This window comes from Peromyscus californicus, unplaced genomic scaffold, assembly GCF_007827085.1.
Source record: "Peromyscus californicus insignis strain IS unplaced genomic scaffold, ASM782708v3 Scaffold_12__1_contigs__length_115047231, whole genome shotgun sequence".
NCBI classification, from domain to species: domain Eukaryota; kingdom Metazoa; phylum Chordata; class Mammalia; order Rodentia; family Cricetidae; genus Peromyscus; species Peromyscus californicus.
The window spans coordinates 6,399,816-6,421,491 of NW_026294413.1; the positions used below are offsets into that span (position 1 = coordinate 6,399,816).

A 21,676-nucleotide genomic window follows, 5' to 3' on the forward strand; every position below is an offset into this window, starting at 1 on the left:
GCCGTAAGATGCTGTACTCGTGAGGACAGCTTCTGTGGGGCTGTAGCTAGTCTGTGGTGTGGATCTAGAAAGCCATGTCCAGGCCTCACTGCCCAACCCTTGGTCCTAGGAGAAATCAGTTTGGGTGGTATAAATGGAGTGGCCATTGTGCTCATCACTGTAGTGTGGTTCTGAATGACCTCATGGGATGGAGCTTATATAAAAATGGCTTGGTGGATAAAGTACTTTATGCAAGCATGAGGATCAGAATTTAGATCCTAAGACCCCAGATCAAGGCCAGGTGGCGTGGCAGCCTGGCCTGTCTGTAACCTTAGCACTTAGGAGATGGAGACAGGAGACCTCTGGGCAAGTTTCCTAGTTAGACTAATCAAATTGGTAATCTTTGGATTTATTGAAAGACCATGCCTTAGTAAATAAAGTGGAGAACAATTCATGATGAATCTGGAGTCACCTTCTCTGGTCTCCACGTATGTGTGCCTATGCACTGCACACATACACATGTACTGAGATGTCTTCTCATTTATTTACCTTCACGGCTTTAATGAAGTTATACTAGTGTTGGAACACTCCACTCACTCACTTTGGAAAGTTATCTTGAGTTGCTAGCCACATTCCCAGGGGAGTTGCTGTCACCTCTATCAAGAGACCAATGTCCTTTCCTTACTAGTTGGCTGGGGTGCGGAAAAAGGTGACTTACCCAGCTTCAGGTCTCATGGGATTTGTTCTTTGGCTTCAGTGTGAGAGAGGGCCATGTTGGCTGAAGATAGCTGCTCTAGGCAAGGTGAGAATCAGCTGAAGACAGCTTAGGGCCCTCCATCCACAGGGCCTTCTGTGTCTAAGATCTTGGCTCAGGGTCTTTATAGGATTTTGCACTGTGGACACTCAGGATGATGACCTCAACACTGAGGAGGGCCTTGCTGTTCTGCTCTTCATTATAAAATACACAAGGCACAGAGCGTTTCTCCCCTCACATTTCTGGCCTAAGCTATAGTGACTTTCCTGACTTTGTGTCCAGTTTAAAGAACCAGGGCCAGTTCCCTCTTGGGACTGATTTCTGAGGAATGGGTTTTGAGATGACTGGTTTGCTCGGCGGTTGTGGAGTGTGTTGATGTTAGCATCTCTTGCTCCAGACTTCTTCGCATAGTCTGCTCTGGATAGAACTGCCAGTCTTCACTGACTTTAGAGTTCCATGAAAGGAAAGTTTGGTGGGAGGGAACCTGTTCTCTGTTGTAGCTTCTAAGGTGTTAACTCTGTAGACACTTCAGTGTCCATTTGTAGATCATCATAGCTCTGTCTAAGGTGTTAGCTCTGTGGACACTAAAGCTTCCAGATTGTATTTAAGGAAGCTTGTGCAGATTGAAAACGTGGTAGTGGGCTTGGTCAGTGGACTGGGGAAAGGTGATTGGCTGAGGTAGTGGGCCTGCTCAGGGGACTGGGGAAAGGTGATTGGCTGAGGTAGTGGGCCGGCACAGGGACTGGGGAAAGGTGATTGGCTGAGGTAGTGGGCCGGCACAGGGACTGGGGAAAGGTGATTGGCTGAGGTAGTGGGCCGGCACAGGGACTGGGGAAGGGTGACTGGTTGAAAGTTTGGCACTGTCTGTCATGTTATAGCCATGATTCTCAGATCAAAGTTGATTCTGCTTTTATTTTAAACTAATTGTAGTTCAGTGTGTACTATGCTGTCTTATATTTAGACAACAATACGGAACTACCAGTCTTCAAGTACTTTGGCCTTCCCAAAGCTAGGAGTCTCATGAGACTTGGCCTGATATTTTGTCTGTTGGTCTGCACTTAGGGCTTCTTTCTGAAGTTTAGTAGGGAGGACCCTGAGGGTACCGTCAAAATGAAACTGGGTGGTGTTTATAGAAAGTAATACTTTGGCAAGACTTTCTGTCCTCATAGTATTATCTTAACATTTGACAGTTAGAACGAACTAGTAGTACTTTGAACACTGTTGTGCTAGTTTCATATTTTTCTTCTAGATCATTTATTATTTTATTTCTAACATGAACTTTCATCTGACCTGGGAGTTTTATGGGATCTTAATCCTATCAAAGGGCAAACTGTCAGTCTTCTCACTTATTAAGAAGGAGCTAATTTCTGTAGTTGGAAACACAAGTTAGCAAGGTGAGGAGCCTTTTCTCAAGTGGAGATTACTGCTTCAGCATCTTACCACATGAACAGCAGCTGCATCCTGCCGTCAGGTAACTCAGTGGCCCTGTGAGGTGCAGTGTGACCTGTGAGAGAGTCCTGCATGTAGTTCAGTGGTTCCTAAATTGTGCTGCGTATTGGATTCGTGGGGAGGAAATCTTTAATTCCACCCTGATGGTGGCTTCTACCTGCAGATGTTCTCATTTATGTTCTTATGGGGAGGAGGAGTGGGGTTTGAGTCACCCAGATAATCTAGTAAGCCTTGCATGCACATTCATCTTAACTTCCCAATAGGTGGTGGGAGCCTGTGACTTACATGTATGTCCTCCTCAGCGGTAGAGGATACCGAGGGACTGCAGGAACATACCTCAAAGGGCCATCTGTCAGTCTTCTCACTTACTAAGAAAGAGCTAATTTCTGTAGTTGGAAACACAAGTTAGCAAGGTGAGGAGTCCTTTTCATCATCCTGGAAGGAGTGTCTCAGATGGGCTGGTTCTCCCATGGAGGAGAGGCTAGGATTGGATCAGGTACCTGGGTGCCAATCAGAGACACTGTGGCAGGTCAAATGGGATGGAGATTGTAAGCTTGGGGCTTCGAGAGCTATCAGACTGTATTTCAGTCTCGATTTTGCCCTTTTCCAAGCTGTAAAATTTTAGAGAGGGAAGTATGTTAATTTCTCATAGCCTCCGTTTCCTGATCTTTAAGTTGGCATAAAAGAGACCTGCTTCATGGGGGTGTCCGGTCCCTAGAATAAAGTAACTCTGGTAAAGCATTGGTGTAGAATAACCACATTGTCGCCAGGCTCTATGTGGGGCTCGCAGGCGCACTTTGGAGGCTCTGTTTGGAGAGCTGGTATAGGAAGCTCAGTTGTCTGCTTCCTAGTTGTTTTCCTCAGGCTCTGAGCCTCAGTGTCCTCATTTGTAAAACAAAAGTGGTATTAATTCCCACCTTCTGTGTCTGGGGTAAGGGTCCCTGAGTCTGTCTGTGTAGGGCAGTCAGTATGGAGTGTGACATGCAGGTGGTGTTCCCACATTTGTAATGGGCACTCAGTCATGGGAGGTTTGAAGACGAATAATTAGGTAGACGTTGGCAAAGGTGCAAAGTGGCGTGCAAGTGGGTAGACTATGGCTTATGGAATAATCCTGATGTTGGAGGGAGTGAGTATCAGGATCCGGGTAGAGCATGTTCTGAACACTGTTAAGATGGAAGGACAGAGAAGAAATGTAAAGACAGCATCACATCAGGTCCAGTTGATGGAGAACCCCAATAATAAGCTTAAGGCAGGTAGTGTAGGGGTGGAGTTGGCGAGGTAGGGAGTGCAGGGTGTGCATTTAGTTGACAAATGGCAGCCATTCCCTGTTGAATAAGGAACTAAATGATCAGGATACAGCTTCATCTGTTGATAGCTTTCTGCCTATGGTGTCGGGTCCAGGTGGAGATAATGATCTTGGGAATGGGAAGAATTCAAATAGGAGTTGCATCTAGAGTCTCTCAAGGGCCCTTCATTGAGTCAGGGCACCAGATATAGCATGAATCTTAAAAGTTCTTACTAATAAAATCAAACCCGAGGCCAGTTATTGGGGTCAATGCTGGTAGATCAGAGAGACAGAACAAGCCACAGCTATCTCACCTTGCCAGCTTCTCGGCTGGTCTTGTTTCCCCAGACTGGAGACCTCTGAGTCCTCATCCAGAATGGGTCTCAGCTGAACTGCTGCTCGAAAGCCTGAACGCTTAAACCAGCCAAATGCTTAACCAGCCAAATGCTTAACCAGCCAAATGCTTCTAGTTTCTGGTCCTCACGCCTTATAAACCTTTCTGCTTTCTTCCACCACTCCCTGGGATTAAAGGCTTCTTTCTGGGATTAAAGGCGTGAGTCACCATGCCTGGCTGTTTCCAATGCGGCCTTGAACTCACAGAGATCCAGAGGGATTTCTGTCCCTGGAATGCTAGGATTAAAGGCATGTGCTAATATTTTCTAGCCTGAGTATCTTGTGGCTTTTCTGTTCTCTGACCCCAGATAAGTTTATTAAGGTACACAATATTTTGGGGAACACAATGCCACCACAGTCACATTCACCATGGTACTCATTTGATGAGGTATCTAGTTCTCAGGAACAGCTCTTGATGTCCTTCAGAGAGGAGCATTGTGGATTACCGTGAGAAAACATCTTATTTCATCTAATGCAGGTAGTCTGATGAAGTAACATGCAGAATAAATGTATAATAAGCTAACAAATGAAGGGCTAGGAGGATGGCCCCCATTGCTTACATTTTTGCTCCACAATCATGAGCACCTGGATTTGGATCTCTAGGACCATGATACAATCCAGGCATAGTGGCATGAGGTAGGAAACCCTAGGGCTTCGAGGATCAGAGAGAGGAGGGTCCCTGGCGCTTGTTGAATCAGTGAGCTCCAGTTTCACTGAGAGACTGTGTCTCAAAAAATAAGGTGAAGAGCGATAGAGGAAGACAGTCAGTGTGGCCTGATTGCTGCCCTCCGTGTGTGTGCACATATGTGCACAGACGCACACAGGAGCACAGACTCATGTCAATCATTGTTGCAACCTTGGGCTTCTTTCAGCACTGCTGTCTTCATATTATTGTACTTCTAGAAAGTTGTGAAGAAATGCCCAACAATATCATCTTAAAATTACTTGTACAGGTTCTCTTCCCATCTCTATCCATCCACTTACATTTTATACAGTTACTAAATTACTCTCCTTACCGCCCATATGTAGCTTTGTCACTGTATTGACATACCCTTTACTGTCTCACAGGTTCCATGATAGTCTGTCAGAGGATTACATGTGCGTTCTAGACACAGGGTGAAAGACCCCTGTTATCATGGTCTAACTTTCACTGACAGGATGTGTAGGCAGAGTTTTTGTTGGCTGGCCAGCTCCAAAATAAATGCACAGAGACTTAATATTGATTATAAATGCTCAGCCAATAGCTCAGGCTTGTTACTAGCTCTTACAACTTAAATTAACTTACAACTTAAATTAATTAATCATTTATATTAATCTACATCCTGCCACGTGGCATTACCTCTCTTTCATCTTGCACCTCCTGTTTTCTCTCCATGTCTGTCTGGCGATGCCTCTGACTCCATCCTTCTTCCCAGTGTCCTTAGTCTGGTTTTTCTACCTAACCTTATCCTGTCCAGCTGTTGTCCAGTCAGCTTCTTTATGAAACCAGTCACAGTGACATATATTCACACAGTGTAAAGGAATATTCCACAAGGGCATGTCTCCTGTTTTGAGGTATATACACCAAAATTTATCTTCAGATGGATTTGGAGCTTATCATTTGATATGTTGACTTTAAATGATAAGTTGACTATAGCAGTGTGCTGTACCACTTCTTGGGTGCTGACCTCATAGTGACAATGGGTTGTAGCACCCCTGAAGGTAGACTATATTAATATTTTACTAATTACTAGCTTCAAAGGAAATGCTAATTTTTTTTGCCAAAATTTCCATAAAAATTATTGTACATTTTCACCAAAATTTAGTATACCTCCCAAAAATGTTCATAAGTTTTGGAAATATGAAATACCACTTAATATTGAAAGTCTTCTGTTTTCATATGAATGAAGTTCTTTTTCATTTGACTACTTAAGAGTCAAGTGAAGAGTAAGGACTGCTTACATAAGATTGTATGTATCTTAGGTGTCTGAGTTTTGACATTTACATAAACGCTACTTCTGTCATCGAGGTATTGATAACTTCTCTTGCTTAGAATGTTCCTTTCTGTCTCTTTTCCTTCTCATCCAGCTCAAGATCACCATTGATCAAATTTGATCAGATTTCTCTCATCTTAGATTCATTTGCCTCTGCTGCCATGGAGTAGATGGATTCATGCTGTGGACCTTTGGACTCTCCGCTCTGCAGAATGCTTTTGAGGGTTTTTTTTTTTCTTCCCAAGAAGTTGTGTATGTTGATTGTTATTGATTTATTGATTTATTTTGTGAGAAAAGATCTCACTTTGTAGCCCATGATAGCCTCCAACCCAAGGTGACCCTCCTGTCTCTGACTTCCAAGTGCTAAGTGCTAAGGTTACAGGCATGAGAAACCGTACCTGGTTGGTGGATTTTTTTTTCCCCTGCTGATTGTATGATTCCATCATCTGAAAACACCGTAGTTTATTTATGCAGATGCTGCTGGACTTCCTGCTTGCTTCCAGGCTTTGGCTGTTAGAAGTAAAGCTGCTTCTCAGTGGTGGTGGTGTATGACTTTAATCCCAGTCCTCAGGAGGCAGAAGCAGGCGAATCTCTGAATTCGAGGCCAGCCTGGTCTGCAGAGTGTGGGTTCCAGGACAGCCAGGGTTACATAGAGAAACCTTGTTTTGAAAAAAAAACAAGAACAAAAACCAAAACAAAACAAAGAAGTAAAGCTGCCATCAATGGTCTGGAAGATACCATTTCTTTTAGACTGACACCTCAGAGTGGAATAGTAGTGTGCTTTGCTTTAGAAGAAATTACCAAATGATTTTGTGGTATTTAGTCTATATTCAGCGATAAAACTAAGGTAGAATCTCAGTTGTAAATTTTTACTTTACCAATGACTGGCAGTATTGCAGATTTCTTGGAGCTTCTTGGGTGTTCGCATCTCCACTGAGTGAACGAACAAATAAAAAGCCCATAGTTTCCACTTACCCACTTAAAAGCAATTTTCAGCATTCCTACTCCTGCTTGTAGCATCAAGCCTTCATTAGTGTACTCCATTTGCCGCAGTAAGGCTTCCTTCCACGGCTCCTGCTAGGGAAGTCAGCCAGTGATCTCAGTCTTTGGGCGGGGTGGGCCGTCTGGGTGTTGGGCAGTCTGTGGTCCCACCTCTGTGCTTAGGGAATGCTCTCTTCGCTGCCCCGACCCCTTGCTTCCGATGGCCATTGTGACAGTCATTGCATGTGTCTCTGTAGCCAATGTTCCTGGTTGTTCTGGCTGGGATTTTAACAAGTCCTTTTCTGCTGATTGTCTTTCAGAGACTGGTAACAATCCTGCTTGTGTGTGGGGTGTGTGTGTTTGCTAACCTTCTTGGATCTTTCACTTACTTATAGAAATCAGAAAATATTTGACTGGTGGTTCTTTGTTTTAATATTCTAGGTTCGTGAAATCAATTTTTACTTAGTATATGAAGTAGTGGATTTCATTATGACATTTTCATGTATGGATATCATTGTACTGTACCTCCCTTTGTCCCTGACGACTGTATCTTTTAAATTTTTCTTTTGTGACTCATTCTTAACACTCTTCTTCCTCAGACTCCTAGTTCACAGTTGGACCACATGACATTGTGTCAGTCATATCCCATCCATCTTATTGTCTCTTTTACTTCAAAATTTCTGCCAAGAACACCCAGTAATTTTCAAAAGTCACCTTAATATTCTTTTCTAGAGTACCCACGGGGCTGTTTCTTTCCTTTGTACTTTGTTGAAAATCTCTGTCTACAGTCATACTTCCCTTTAACTCTGAACATATTTTTCCTTAATCCTTACAACACGTTTATACTGATTTCTTTAAATATTTTAAGATTCAGTGTTTGACCAACTTGGATTTGCTTAATTGGGGGGTGGCACTGATTTTCGTTTTAAAGGCCACTCTCTTGCTATTAATTTCCTCTTCCTATTTCCCGTGTGTTTGAGATTTTGAAATCAACTGTGTCATACATCGTGGCCCTGCATCTCTACCCTCCCTTCTGAAGAGCATTGCACCCTCGCCCTGGCGGGGTGCCTTCCTTGCCGGCGGAGTGCTTTGAACTCAGCGCTCCGTTCTGTGCTCCCCTGTGGCAGAGCTTTGGAAATCCCTTGGTGAGCTATCACCGTCTGTAACTCGAGAGGACTCGGCTTTCCAGCCCTCTGTCCTCGGGGGTCTTGAGAGGCTTGACTTTTGTTTTTCTGGGACAAGGTTAGTTTGTTTCAGGGAGAGTTCCTTTACCTCAGCACTGTCTGCATGAGCTTCGCCGTTGTTGTGTGGGATGACTGACTGGCAGCAACAGGTTGACAGTTTATTTTGGCTTATGAGTTTCAGAGGTTTGGTCCATAGCCATCTGTCTCTGTTTTGTGTCTGTTGTGAACACCGTAGTGGTGGAGTTGTGTGGTAGAGCAGAGCTGTGCACTGAATGATAGATAGGAAGCAGATAGAGGGGAGGAGGGTCCCGGGGACAAGATGACCCCCCACCCCCACCCTCCCACCCCCGTTACCTCTCCTGGTGACCTTCTTCCTTGAGCTAGGTGACTTCTGCACTTTGCAGAACCTCCCGAGAAGTGCCACTTGCTGGAGTCCACACACTCAGCACATCAGTCTCTAATCATACTTAATGTTCTTTGCTGGGGCGGCGCTGCCCTGTGCATTGTGGGATGCTGAACACGAGTCCTTTATCTCAGGGATCAGCCCTGCACACTGCCTGTTTTCTGTTATCTGAAAATATTGGCCTCATAACCGTCCTGCTTTGCTGCTGTTTATGGCGGAGCTGGAGGTGTGGCTGGCACAGTGTGCGTTTGATAGCCTGGATGTTTATAAGCTGCTGAGCTGGAAGTGCTGTGTGTACAGTGCAGGGTGTGACAGCATGACCTGTCAAGCATGTTCTTACCTTCCTGGAGAGCAGACAGAGGGTGACGACGTGTTAGAAGAGGGCCCACAGGTTTTGTCTTGAGTCACATGTATGCTTAATAAAGCAGCCCCGGGACCCATCTCTGTCCTCCTAATAGTCCAAGAAAAGTCTCATAAATCTGTATATTGAACTTGTGTCCCAGCGACCATTTGGGGCATCTTGTCATAGAGGATGATGGCTGGCACAATAGTTGAGGGTGGTGTGGGGACAGATGTGGCCTTTTTAAAGGGGACAGCACAACTCTGCATCATTTTACCTGTGCACATGTTGAAGTCACAGTGAATGATGTTAGAAATCTCTTGACAGTAAAAGTGCCTCACTGACCTGAAATGAATTTCCACCCTCTCTCAGGTTTTTGAGATCCCTTTCTAGGTTTAGGGTTGATGGTGAGTGGTGGTTACTTTTCAGGCTTCACAGGTGATTGGTTTGTTTGCAGAACATTTGAACTACAGAATTTAAAAGTCAGGGTACAGTACATGAAGTGTGAAATGGATCATTTCAAACACAGTCGCCCATACCACTTACACTCACTCCCCTTACTCTGTAGCCATCACTGCCACAGCCTCTGGCATCCCCTTCATCTTGCAAAACCAAATCTCTGTAGCCATTAAATATCAACCGCCAGTCATTTCCATTCCCTCCCGGTCCCCAGCAACCACCGTCCTAATTTCTAGCTCTATGAACTGGACCACTGTGAACACCCTATTTAAGTGAACTCCTGTGGTGTTTGGCCTTTTACAGTTGGTTTACATCACTTCAGACGACAAGGTCGAGACTCTGGTTCTCAGTTCCGGAGAAGGAAACGGCAGTGTAGCTGGGTCATCACTGTGATAATGTTGCTTCATCCCTTTTCACAGCAAAGGGAAGGGTTTCAGAGACTCTCTGTCTGCGCCCAGCTCTGAGGAAGTGCCATCTTGGCTGTTTTTACAGCCCTATCTCCTTTGTATTCCCTCAGGGACCCATTAGTAATGAACAGAGTCATTTGCTCTGTCCCATCTCCTGGAGGGTACAGATGGTGACCTACAGCTGTTCCTGGATACGCTTATCTTTCCACCCAAATGAGTAGGGAGATACAGGGTTTGGAGTAGGAACTTGATAATGACCATGTCCCACGCAGTGGAGAACTTATGCTGCCCCCTTCTCCTCATGCCCTTGTTCTTTTTCATGGAAAAGTTAAGAATTGGTGCTTCTGGGATGTTCGGTACATGGTACAATGCCCATTACTTCAAATACATGACCTTAAGTACATTTTCCCCCTTTTCCTGGCAGAAGGAGGGCTACCTAAGGATTTATTACTCGCAGGTCTCTTCAAAGCTTCAAAAGCAGCATTTGGGGAGAAGGAATGTGTGAGGAACTAATTTTACAATATTAAAACGTTTGTAGTGTTATTATGGTTGGTGACCTTCCGCCTGCTTAGGGGCGATACTTTGGTAAACATATAACCGTAGAACAAACAGTAAAATTGCATTTGTAAAATACTCACACACACACACACACACACACACACACACACACACACACACACACACACGTTTCGAGGTTAGAGGACAAGTTTTGGGAGTCTATACTCTTCCTCCATCTTTGGGTCCCAGGGATTGAACTCAGGTTGTCAGACTTGGAAACATCCACTTTCCCCACAAACCATCTCTCAGGCCCAGTGTTTTCCTTTTGATTAATTTTCAGTAAAATTATATGCCATGGTATGTCTGGAGATGTTATAGTACTCTTCCGTTTGCTCTTCTGGTCTGAAAGAAGGCACGTGATGAAAAAAAAGTAGTGAAGAACTTTGTAGTCAAAAGTGACTGTACATACAGTTGTTATAAAGGAGTTGGCTGTGGGTTCACATGTAAATTTTTGTTATTAAACATGCCGTTTTCCAGAAGAGAAGTTATAAACACATTGTTTTTTTGGAGTTTTGTATTTTAGAGACAAATCAGGGAAATATAAAAGGAGTTTTAAGAAGATTTGAGAAGTTTGTCTTTTTGTCCCTCCCCTGAGGGATGCTGCATTTATGTTCTGTTTGGGTTTTTCACACTGTTTTCTACCAGCTCAGCTTCACTCCCAACTGTGGCCCATCCTCCTCTCTCCCCACGCAGTGGGGCTTCTCTTCAAACCAAGGAGTTGGTGGCAGACAGAGCCGAGTGGCACATCAGCTCCTGAGGGGGAGGGGAGGGGATGTGGAGGCTTCTGATGAATTTGACTAGCTTGGATTTTTGTGGGGGCCTGACTCGAAGCGTGACCTCGGAACACAGATCTCAGGGTCCTCCTGCTTGGATATGCCATGCTTGGATAGTAACATATCCACAGGGCCAGACTTGGCTAGTCAGCTCTGTGCATGTCTGATAATATAGGAGAGATAAAAGGGGAGCGGAAGGAAAACTGTCGGTGCCTTGAGTGGGTGAACATTGCACCCTTCAGAGGCAGGTTTGTTAGCCATGGACATGTTTTATTTTTATCCAAAAAGAAACAACACAGAAGAGAAACCCTCAAGGCAGCTGGACTATCAGATTATGGAGAGTGGCAGGCTGTTGGCTTTGTTTGTACTTTTTCATTTCCTTGAATCAGTTTCCCTCTACAGAATGAGAGGGATCAAGACGGACTGTGTGCAGCAGTTCCCCTAGTATGTACATACTGCGGGAGGATATTGGACAGTTCCTGGATCCCCCCCTTTGAAAGCCAACATGACTGTCTTTAGTGCAGCCATGAGGAGGGCGTGACGGCATTACTAAGCATCTCGGACAGTGGTATTGGAAAAGTACGGGGAGCGGTGTGCTTGAGTGAGATAAGCATGCCCATCATAGTTGCCGATCGCGGTAATGCCCCATTTGCCCGGAAGCCACATTATCTGACCAACTCGGGCAGGGTCACTGAACAGTGAAAGTCCCTTAGGTGTTTACACCGAGCTACGCCACTCTGCCTTGACCTACTGTCTCAAAAGAGTAGTCAGCAATGGGAGACTAGTGTGATGACCGTCTGAAGGGCAGCTGCCACCCTGATAACAAGGGACCAGAGAGAAGAATGGACTGTGCCCTTTGGGAGGAGCCTCACCCTGAGGGTCACCGACACGGGCAAGAGTGCATTGGTGAGGGCTCTCCAGCGTGACCATGAGCTGTTCACACACCTGTTTCAGCAGGACTACTAGACAAGGGTTTTTAGGAGGTTTCTGTTGAGGCCATTGTCTGTTAGTTACCTGCCTTGGGCTGCGGCAAAGCTCCTGAGTGGACAGTATAGGAAGGGAAGTTTACGGCAGCTCCCAGAGTCCGCGGTGACAGGAGCATGAGGCGCGTGGTCCCATACCTCCTGCAGTCAGGACTACAGACCGTGGGATGGCGCCACTCCCATGGAGAGTGGCCCACATCAATTACCCTAAAATAGAAAATCTAGCACACACAAGCTCCGTTGTCTGTTTCCATAAATAATCCTATCAATCAAGATTAGTCCTCCCAGCTTCGCAAAGTGAAAGCTAGTCCCCCAGTCTAGTCACTTCCATGGACATATTGATAGGTGGTCCCCATTCTACCCATATTGATAGGTGGTGGTGTTTATAGATGCATGCTTAGGTTTTATGTTTCCTACTTATTGATGAAAGTAATCCGGATAAGAAAAGCAGTTTATCAAATGAATGGGAGACACTGTTTGCTTTGTAATTTTTTAAAAATTTATTTTTATTTATGTGTATGGCTGTGTGCCTACTTGTCTGTGTGGTACCTCATGCACACAAGTGCCCTCGGGGCCTAAAGAGGGCATTGCCTCTCCTGGAACTGGCATTAACGGTGGTATGCGCCACCCCAGGAACAGAACCTTGGTCCTCTACAAGAGCAGCTGTGTGGAGTAGACTGCTGTGATTGGGTAATGAAGAGCCACTGAGCCACTTTTTATCGGGATGACCATGGAGTGTCTGAGCTTAGTCTGTCCACTTTTGCTCTTGATTTTCCCTAAGATTCTTGGGTATGCAGAGTAACATTTCCTCACGAATTGCGGATTCTAGTCTTTCTTTTCCCTTCCTCTCTCCCTCCCTCCATCCTCCCTTCCTTCCCAGTGCTGAGATCAAATCCAAGCCCCGACCGTGACAGGAAAGTGCTGTTTCACTGAGCCATGGCCTGGCTCCTCCCTGTTACTCTTCCTGCAGATAGAGGTTTTTTTTTTTTACCTGTTCTTCAGGATTCTGACTAGACTGCATGATAGTCTCCCACAGCACTCTACAGTTGTCTTTCACTCTCGTTCCCCTCGCCCAGCTCCTTGTTTGTTATTCATATTGTACACTACAGAAATAAGAACATTGTCTTATAATATCAGGTACTTGGGAGGCCAAAGCAGTGGTCATAAGTTCAAGGCCAGACTTGGCAACTTAGTGAGATCTTGTCTCAAAATAAAAAGGAAAACGAAGGTTTAGGAATGCAGGTCAACAACAGAGACCTTGCCTAGCATGTGGAGACTCTAGATTGGAGCCCCAGTGGCCCCTCCACAACATTAGTTACTCTAGAAATGGACCAGTTGAAATGATCTACTGTTAATGTTAATTAGTAATTTTTTTTTATAATTTCAGATGTTGCACATTTTCAGGCCTAGAATTCTGCTTGTTTCTTTTTGATGGTGTCCACTTCTCTCCTAAAATTATCTATTTATTTATTGTTCTTTATTGCTTTGCTAATTCCACCAGCTGGATGTGTGTCTCTTTCTGTCGACACCCCCCCCTTCTGTGACTATGGGTCACTGTTTTTTTGGCCTGTGTAGTAATTGATCTACCATGTTGAGTTGGGAGTGACGCAGTGTAAGAAGTCTGGATTACACGGTGTTGGTTTCTGTTTCTGAGGCTGGTCCTACCAGCTTGACTTTGTCTGCCTTTGTATATCTCGGCTGTAGGGCAGTGGTTTCCATACTGAACTCAGTCCAAGGGCCTGGCTGACTCTGTAGACAGATCTTTATCACCAGTGCATGGCCTTCCTGGCATCGTTGTTGAATGGCTGTGGCAGTCAGGAAGAACCCTTTGCTGTGTCTGGGCAGAACTCTGGCGTCTCCTTGCCATGCTGACCTCACACTCCACTCTGGCACTCAGCCTGCCCCTAGACAGTGAAGGCTTTGGCAAAGTCCCCTTGCTAAATCCTCGCAGAAAATCCTGGGCCTGGCCTCTGTGGCTGTGACCATAAATTTCAGTGCCCCTCCCGTTTCAGAGTGGACATCTTTTTTCCTTGGGCAGGGGAAATGTACTTCTACTCGGGCAGAAATGGCTCTGGGCAGAAAGCCAGGCGAGTCCTGAGCACCTCCTGAGTTTCCTTCCCTCAGGGCTCCCAGTCCTGCAGTGCCTGCGGTCAGAGCCGGGGGACAGCTGCTTCCTGAGCTGTCCGATCTGATGGCCGTACCACGGAGGGCAAGGCCAGTGGACTGGCACCAATTAATTACTCTTTCGTGACAGAGGCCAGCAGTCTGTCAGTTGTGTTTGTGAACTGCCTTCCTCACTGATAATGTTAAAGGCATGTCACTGTTTTTTTCTTTTTCTGATTGAACCGTAGTATGACAGAGTTTTAAAAACAAAACACCAGTCTTAGGATTGATGGCCCAGTTATTTATGGTCGACTCCTGGTAACTTTTGCTATAGCACATGTGTGTGAACTTCCATGGCTCAGGCTTTCATTCCCTGGGTTACAGATGTGGTTGGTGACAGGTAACCCTGCACACTAGCGGGTCCTTGTGTTTTACACAGATGGACACTGGTGTCTCCAGCTGTCAGTGCGACAGTGAGTCAAGTTGCATGCAACTGATCTGACTCTTGTTTTCTCTTTGTTGTTTATGATAAGTTTAGGATTAGAGTATGGTATATGTCTTCTCATTTCATCTATTCATTCATTCATTCATTCATTCATTCAGGCTCTGTGTGTGTGTGTGTGTGTGTGTGTGTGTGTGTGTGTGTGTGTGTAGCTCTGACTTTAGCTCAGGCTGGATTCTAACTCAATCTTCCTGCTTTTACCTATTGAATACTGGGATTGCTTACTTGAACTATTAGAATTAGGTTCTAACCAAGGCTGGCTGTGCCTTTAATCCCAGCATTTGGGAGGCAGAGGCAGGTGGATCTCTGTGAGTTCTAGGACAGCCAGTGGTGCTACATAGAAAAACCCTGTCTTGAAATAACAAACAAAACAAAACAAAATAGAATAAAGTTAGGATGAAATACCCATTCTTTTAAAATATACTGTGTATTTTCTGCATGGGGAATTGACACATGTTTGAATGTAAGCATAGGTGCTAAGAATGTTTTCAGATAGCATCGGTGGTCAGAGTCGCCAAGTTCTGATTCTTAGCACCCGTGTGCACTCCCTGATGATGCGGAGCCTCTGGTGTTGTTTGCCTCTTCTCTTCTTTCTTGAGACAGGACCTCACCGTGTAGGCTCGTGTGCGCGCGCGTGTGTGTGTGTGTGTGTGTGTGTGTGTATCTTTCAGAAATGGGAAGGAAGAAAGGGGCTTGAAGGCTGTGTTTTAGCCTCAGGGTAGGAGAGAGCATTAAGCAGAAAATGGTTACAATATGTTTTTTTTTTTAATTAAATTTCTTTTCTTGAAAGTAGATTTTTTTCCTCCTGTAACAGTCCCTCCCGTTTGTGTCTGCCCTCTTTCTGTCCCTCTTTAGAAGACGAACAGGCTTATAAGGGAAAATAATCAGCTAATATAAAGCAGAAACGAACACACTGGAATAGGACAGTACAAGTAAACAGAAAGAGCTCAAGAAAAGGCACAAGAAACAGACAGACGCAGAGACCCTGGGCGTGCGGCCTACTCCAAGAGTGGTTTGCTGCCCGGTGAGACTCCCTTGGAGACAAGTAACTTTCATTTGCCCGTGGGTATCAGCTGGAGATGGCTTCTGGGTTAGGGATGGGGCACGTGTCCACTTCTCCTTTCAGTTCTCGGACTCCGTCTGCTGCAGACCCGTGCAGGTCCTGGACTCCCATGTATTTTAAGTATAACACTTTCATTGCTTTTTTGAGAGTGTCATACGTGCATACAACATATTTTTATCATATGCACCCCCCTTTCCCCACTAACTCCTCCCAGATCCACTCCCATGCTCTCCCAACTCCATTCTCTTGGTTGTTGTTTTTATGGCCCACTGGTGCCAGTTTGTGCTGACCATGTTCTCATGGGTATGGTGCCACCCACTGGGGTATATTTTTTCTCTTTTCTTGCCTTGGTGGTCTGTACCTTGTTCTGTAGCCCAGGCTGGCCCTGAACTTTCTGTGATCATCCTGTCTCTGTCTCCCAACTGTTGGAATTACAGACAGGTGTCACTCTGCTGGGCTATTTTATGACTGGAAACTTGTATTTGCATGGAGTTCCTTGTGTTCTTGTGGGTTTCCTTGTGTCTGGCTCTCTTTTGCATAACCACTGGCCAATTACCCGGTGCTTTGACTGCCACCCCATCTCTTCATTTTCTCCTCATCTGGGAATGAGGTGCACAATAACTTAAAACAAAGACAGACAAACCACCTTCACCGTCCCAGGTTCCTTTTTGGACTTTAGCTCCATCCGTCTACCCTCCAAGTCTAGTTTTGGGTCTTTTCCACATAGCTGACCCACCTTTCCCTTCTCTGACTTCCCACGAGCTGCCCACTGACCCATGGCAGCCTTCCTCTGCCCCACAAAGCTGTCCCTTGCCCTCCGTGGTCTCTCCTGCCTGCCATGCTGGAGAAGGAGGCCTTCCACCTTGTCTGTCTGCTACACTGTAGCTTGCTCCTGCGTGCTGAACCACACCTGCTTCTGCACAAGCTCAGCATTGCCCCTGGAGACAAAGAGCTGTGTCTCACACTCGTGGATCTTCCTGGGTCTCTGGGTCCTCTTCCTGGCAGATACTCAGTCAAGCGGTGACGTTTCTCTTTCATTTGTGACTCTCTGAGACGAGTGAGGGCCCATTTCCGTATAAAGAGGAGAAAGCCATGGCGTGTGTACTTAAGTGATGTCTCACAGAGAATTAATTGTGGATTCAGTATTAATAATCCAAATCGTGTCATTTGCCTCTCCTTTCACCATCTCCCTAATGAACTGGTGCAAAATTACTTTGGTAGGCTCTGAAGTACATGTGGTCATTCATTTAAAAAATGAGCTGGGCACTGATGGAAACAGATGCAGAGACCCACAGCCAAGCATTAGGCCAAGCTCAGGGAATCCTGCTGAAGAGAGGGAGGAAGGATTTTAGGAGTCAGAGGGGTGAAGGACATGACAAGAAAACCCACAGAATCAACTATCCTGGGCTCATAGGGGTCACAGAGACTGAACCAACACAACCAAGGAGCCTGAGACTGACCTAGGCCCTCTGAATATATATAGGACAGTTGTGTAGCTTGGTCTTCTTGTGGGACCCCAACAGTGGGAGCAGGGACTGTCTCTGACTTTTACTGGCTTTCGGACCCTGTTCCTCCATACTGGGTCGCCTTGCCCAGTCTTAATACAAGGGGAGATGCTTAGTCTTACTGCAACTTTATACGCCTTGTTTTGTTGATATCCATGGGAGGCCTGCCCCTTTCTGAAGAGAAATGGAGGAGTGAATGGGGGAGGGGGCAGAACAGAGGTGGGGGAAGGGAAGAAAGGAGGATCGAGATGTAAAATAAATATTTAAATAAAAAATGTAAAGATTAAAAAATGAGCTGGGACTTTTCCCCTTCACCTCTGTGCGCTGTCCTTGGAGGACACAGCTGCCAGTGCCTGCCATTAGGACTCTCACTGTGCATCACCTTGGCCTTTACATCAGATGAGACCCCCTGAAAACGCATTTCTCTGTTTTCTGTGCTGAAGAGAGGATCATTACGGGATACAACTCTGGACTTTGTTCCTTTATTCCAGGCCCTTCGTTTGAGTAACACGGCCATGGGGAAGACAACCACAGGCCAGATAGTCAACCTGCTGTCCAACGACGTCAACAAATTCGATCAAGTAGGTCCCAGCTCTGTCTGTTCCTGCCCTGATTCCCCGCTTTAACCTGCTGGAATCCGAGGGATTTGGTGTAGACCAGGACTCTGTGGAGGAGGTCACAGGAACTTTTAATCCCCCTCTCAGTTCTGTGTGCAGCGTAGATGGAGTCAGATGTGTTTATATTGTAGAGTCAGTTTGGTTTTTGTGATGTTGTCTGCCCGCAACACACCGATAATCAGAGAGCAGCATTCCTCCCCAACTTGGTTGATTCGATAATAGTCCTGAGTGGCTGCCCTCCCCTCCCCAACTCCGTAACCTTTAGCAGATGGCAGTGGAGCAGCCAGCTAATTGTCATTCTCCCTTTCTAGAGGACCAAGTCTTGGAGGGCTGGAGTGTCTAGTATGGCCCTCTTCATGTGGTACCTGGTACATAGGAACGCTTTGATAAGTCATGCCACATGGGTGATTCCTAACTAGACATTGCAACCCTCTCGCCCCTCACCCATTTTTCTATACCTATCTTATAGATTGATTGAAAGGTCTAGAACATTCTTGTGTGATCTGTACTGAACTACAACCTTTTCAGATTTTCATTAATCAAATATAAACTTCACTTAGAGTTGGGGATAAACAAGATACTGTCCTAAGAACTCAGTCCTCCTGTTCAGAGGTTCACCACATAAGCAATGGCTGCAGAATTCTGGGGATTGCTGCCCTCACACATGAGGGGGAAAAAGGGGTCATCCCTGGGATGGTGCCGTCCAAGCCATCCTATATCAGGGCCCGGAGTCTACTGTTGATTGCACCAGCATGGTTTCTTCTGCAGAAGATACTTGTAATTCTACCTCAGCAGATTTAAACCCACTGTTACTGCTTCTGTTTGGATTCTCATCTTTTGGAGCATAAAGTTTCTGACATGCATTCTTACCCATCTTGTTTTAGTTACAGTCCTAAGAATGTGTTGGCTTTGTACCCTCAGGTGACAATCTTCTTGCACTTTCTGTGGGCGGGGCCGCTGCAGGCCATTGCAGTGACTGTCCTTCTCTGGATGGAAATAGGCATCTCCTGCCTAGCTGGCATGGCTGTTCTGGTTATTCTTCTGCCTCTGCAAAGCTGTATTGGGAAGCTGTTCTCGTCACTGCGGTAAGAGGAATGCCAGACCAAAAATATGTCCTGTTTGGTAATGCATCTGCCTGAGACTGCTACCCAGATATAAAATAAACACTTCTTAGCTTTTCTGCTCTACATATACTGCGAGCTCTTCAGGCTTAGCCAGGGAATACTCCAACTATAAGCCACGGGTGGTCTTTAAAGGGGAAAGGTGAAGTTATGAGCTGACTGCTCCCAACTGGCTTTTCAGTGTAGCCTCTTAAAGAGCATTCTTACTATAAGTTACATGTGTGATGTTAGTTAAACATTAAGTAATAGTAAATCTAATCTTATTTTTGTATATCTTGTTACATCTATCTATCTATCTATCTATCTATCTATCTATCTATCTATCTATCTATTCATTATATCTATCTTTCTAACTACCATCTATCTGTCTGTCTATCTATCTATCTATTATCATCCATCATTCATCTATCTATCTATCTATCTATCTATCTATCTATCAATCATTCATCTATCTACCTATCTTTCTAACTATCATCTATCTATCTATCTATCTATCTATCTATCTGTTATCATCTATCTATCTATCTATCTATCTATTATCATCCATCTATCTATCTATCTATCTATCTATCTATCTATCTATCTATCTATCTATCTATCTATTATCATCTATCATTCATCTATCTGCCTATCTTTCTGACTATCTTCTATCTATCTATCTATCTATCTATCTATCTATCTATCTATCTATCTGTTATCATCTATCTATCTTCTGTCTATCATCTATCTATCTATCTATCTATCTATCTATCTTATCTATCTATCTTTCTATCATCTATCTATATATCTGTCTATTTATCTATCATCTATCTTTCTAACTATCATCCATCTGTCTGTCTATCTATCTATCTATCTATCTATCATCTGTTATCATCTATCTTTCTAACTATCATCCATCCATCCATCCATCCATCCATCCATCCATCCATCCATCCATTCACCCACCCACCCACCCACCTACCCACCCACCTACCTACCTATCTACCTACCTACCTACCTACCTACCTACATATCCATCCATCCATCCACCCATCCATCCACCCATCCATCCATCCATCCATCCATCCATCCATCCATCCATCCATCCATTCAATCTATTGTGTGTCTATGGGGAGGGTATACATGTGCAGATGAGAAGGTCAGAGGACAATTTGCAGGAGTGTTTCTCTTCTTCTACTGTGTCAATCCCAGGAGTAGAACTCAGATCATCATGCTTGGCAGCAAGGGATTTTACCAGCTGAGCCGTCTCACAGTCCCAATCCAGATGTACAGAGCTGTTGTCACATATGCGTATATATGCACTGTTATACTTCAGCATTTCCATTGAATTACAAGCTCTCATGGGGTGGGGCTAATCTCAATGGGGCCCTTCCGAAGCCTTGCTGTCCTAGCAGTGTGTGTGTGTGTGTGTGTGTGTGTGTGTGTGTGTGTGTCAGACACATGGCTGCTCACAAAAGCCCAAATGATGATACAGTGACCTTGACCTGAAGCAGGCACCGAGAATCGGAGCAAGTCTCCATCAAGGTCTCCGGATTTGGGACTGGACAGGGCAGGGTGGGGGGTGCCGTGTTGTTTGATGGCGTCGGACTCTTTTCTTCTGAGTCTGTGTAGTTTCCTCTGCAGTGAACGTTCTCTCCCTTCTTGGCTATGAAGAAGGGGACCCAGTTCTGTGCTCCTGCCACTCTGAAGCTCGCTCTTTCGCTCACTCCTTTCCTGATGGATGGACAAGCGCCTGTGTCCTCTGCCCCGCAGCCTTTGTTCCTGTCTCATTCCACCTCTGTCAGCTGTGTCCGTGTCAGACTTGACGCTTCGTAGCCCTCACCTCCCTTCGGTGCCCCTCCAGGAGGTGAAGTGGTTGTCTCAGACTCGCTTTTGGTTTTCCTCAGCAAACACTGGAAATGCTCCATGATACTTACCGAGTTGGCAGAAATGGGACCCACCTGTGTTGTGGGAGCACAGGCGCTTCAGGACCGCCTTTGACCCTGGGTCCCTCTCTGTGCCTGTGATGGATAGACAGAGGTTGGCTGCCTTCCCTGTGGCTCATCTGTCCCATCTGTCTCCCTCAGGAGTAAGACTGCGGCTTTTACGGATGCCAGGATCAGGACCATGAATGAAGTTATCACAGGCATGAGGATAATCAAGATGTACGCGTGGGAAACATCGTTTGCTGACCTCATTACCAGTCTGAGGAAGTAAGTCTTGGTGTAGATCGTAGCACGAATCTTAAATGGTCTTATTAATAAAAACAAACCTGGAGCCAGGTATTGGGGTGAATGCTAGAAGATCAGAGAAGCAGAACAAGCCACAGCCACCTCACCTTGCCAATTCCTCAGCTGATCCTGCTTTTTCAGACTGGAAGCCTCTATGTCCTCATCCAAATGGATCTCAGCTGAACTGTGCTGCTCAAAAGCCTAAAAGCTTAACCCGCCTAATTCCTGGTCCTTATGCCTTATATACCTTTCTGCTTTCTGCCATCACTTCCTTGGATTAAAGGCATGTGTCACCATATCTGGCTGTTTCCAGTGTGGCCTTGAACTCACAGAGATCCAGATGGATCTCTGCTTCCAGAAGGCTAGGATTAAAGGCATGAGTGCCACCATTTTCTGACCTCTATGTCTGTCTAGTGGCTGTTCTGTTCTCTGACTCCAGATAAATTTGTTAGGGTGCACAATATTTTGGGGAACACAGTATCACCACAGTAGATTGTACTGTATTGTGCACTTTTCTATTTCCTAATTTTACTGAATGAATTAGAGTTCTCAATTTGTTCCCTTAGTAACTCAATCCAGATATGATATGTGCCATCTTGCATGTGGCAGTAATGTTAAGTATGACGATCCAGAC

General features: G+C 45.3%; 1 protein-coding gene across 2 annotated transcripts in view; it reads left to right on the plus strand.

The window, feature by feature from the left end:
- Abcc4 (ATP binding cassette subfamily C member 4) overlaps nt 1-21,676 on the plus strand; it is a 229,251-nt gene that overhangs the window by 51,905 nt on the left and 155,670 nt on the right. For both annotated transcript variants that reach the window (XR_008216921.1, XM_052732478.1), the window contains exons 5-7: nt 17,586-17,675; nt 18,633-18,796; nt 20,899-21,024. Coding sequence is in view for 1 of the 2 variants with exons in the window: in XM_052732478.1 (XP_052588438.1) it covers nt 17,586-17,675; nt 18,633-18,796; nt 20,899-21,024 (380 nt within the window). In the remaining variant the exon portion in view is untranslated. The remainder of the gene's footprint in view (nt 1-17,585; nt 17,676-18,632; nt 18,797-20,898; nt 21,025-21,676) is intronic.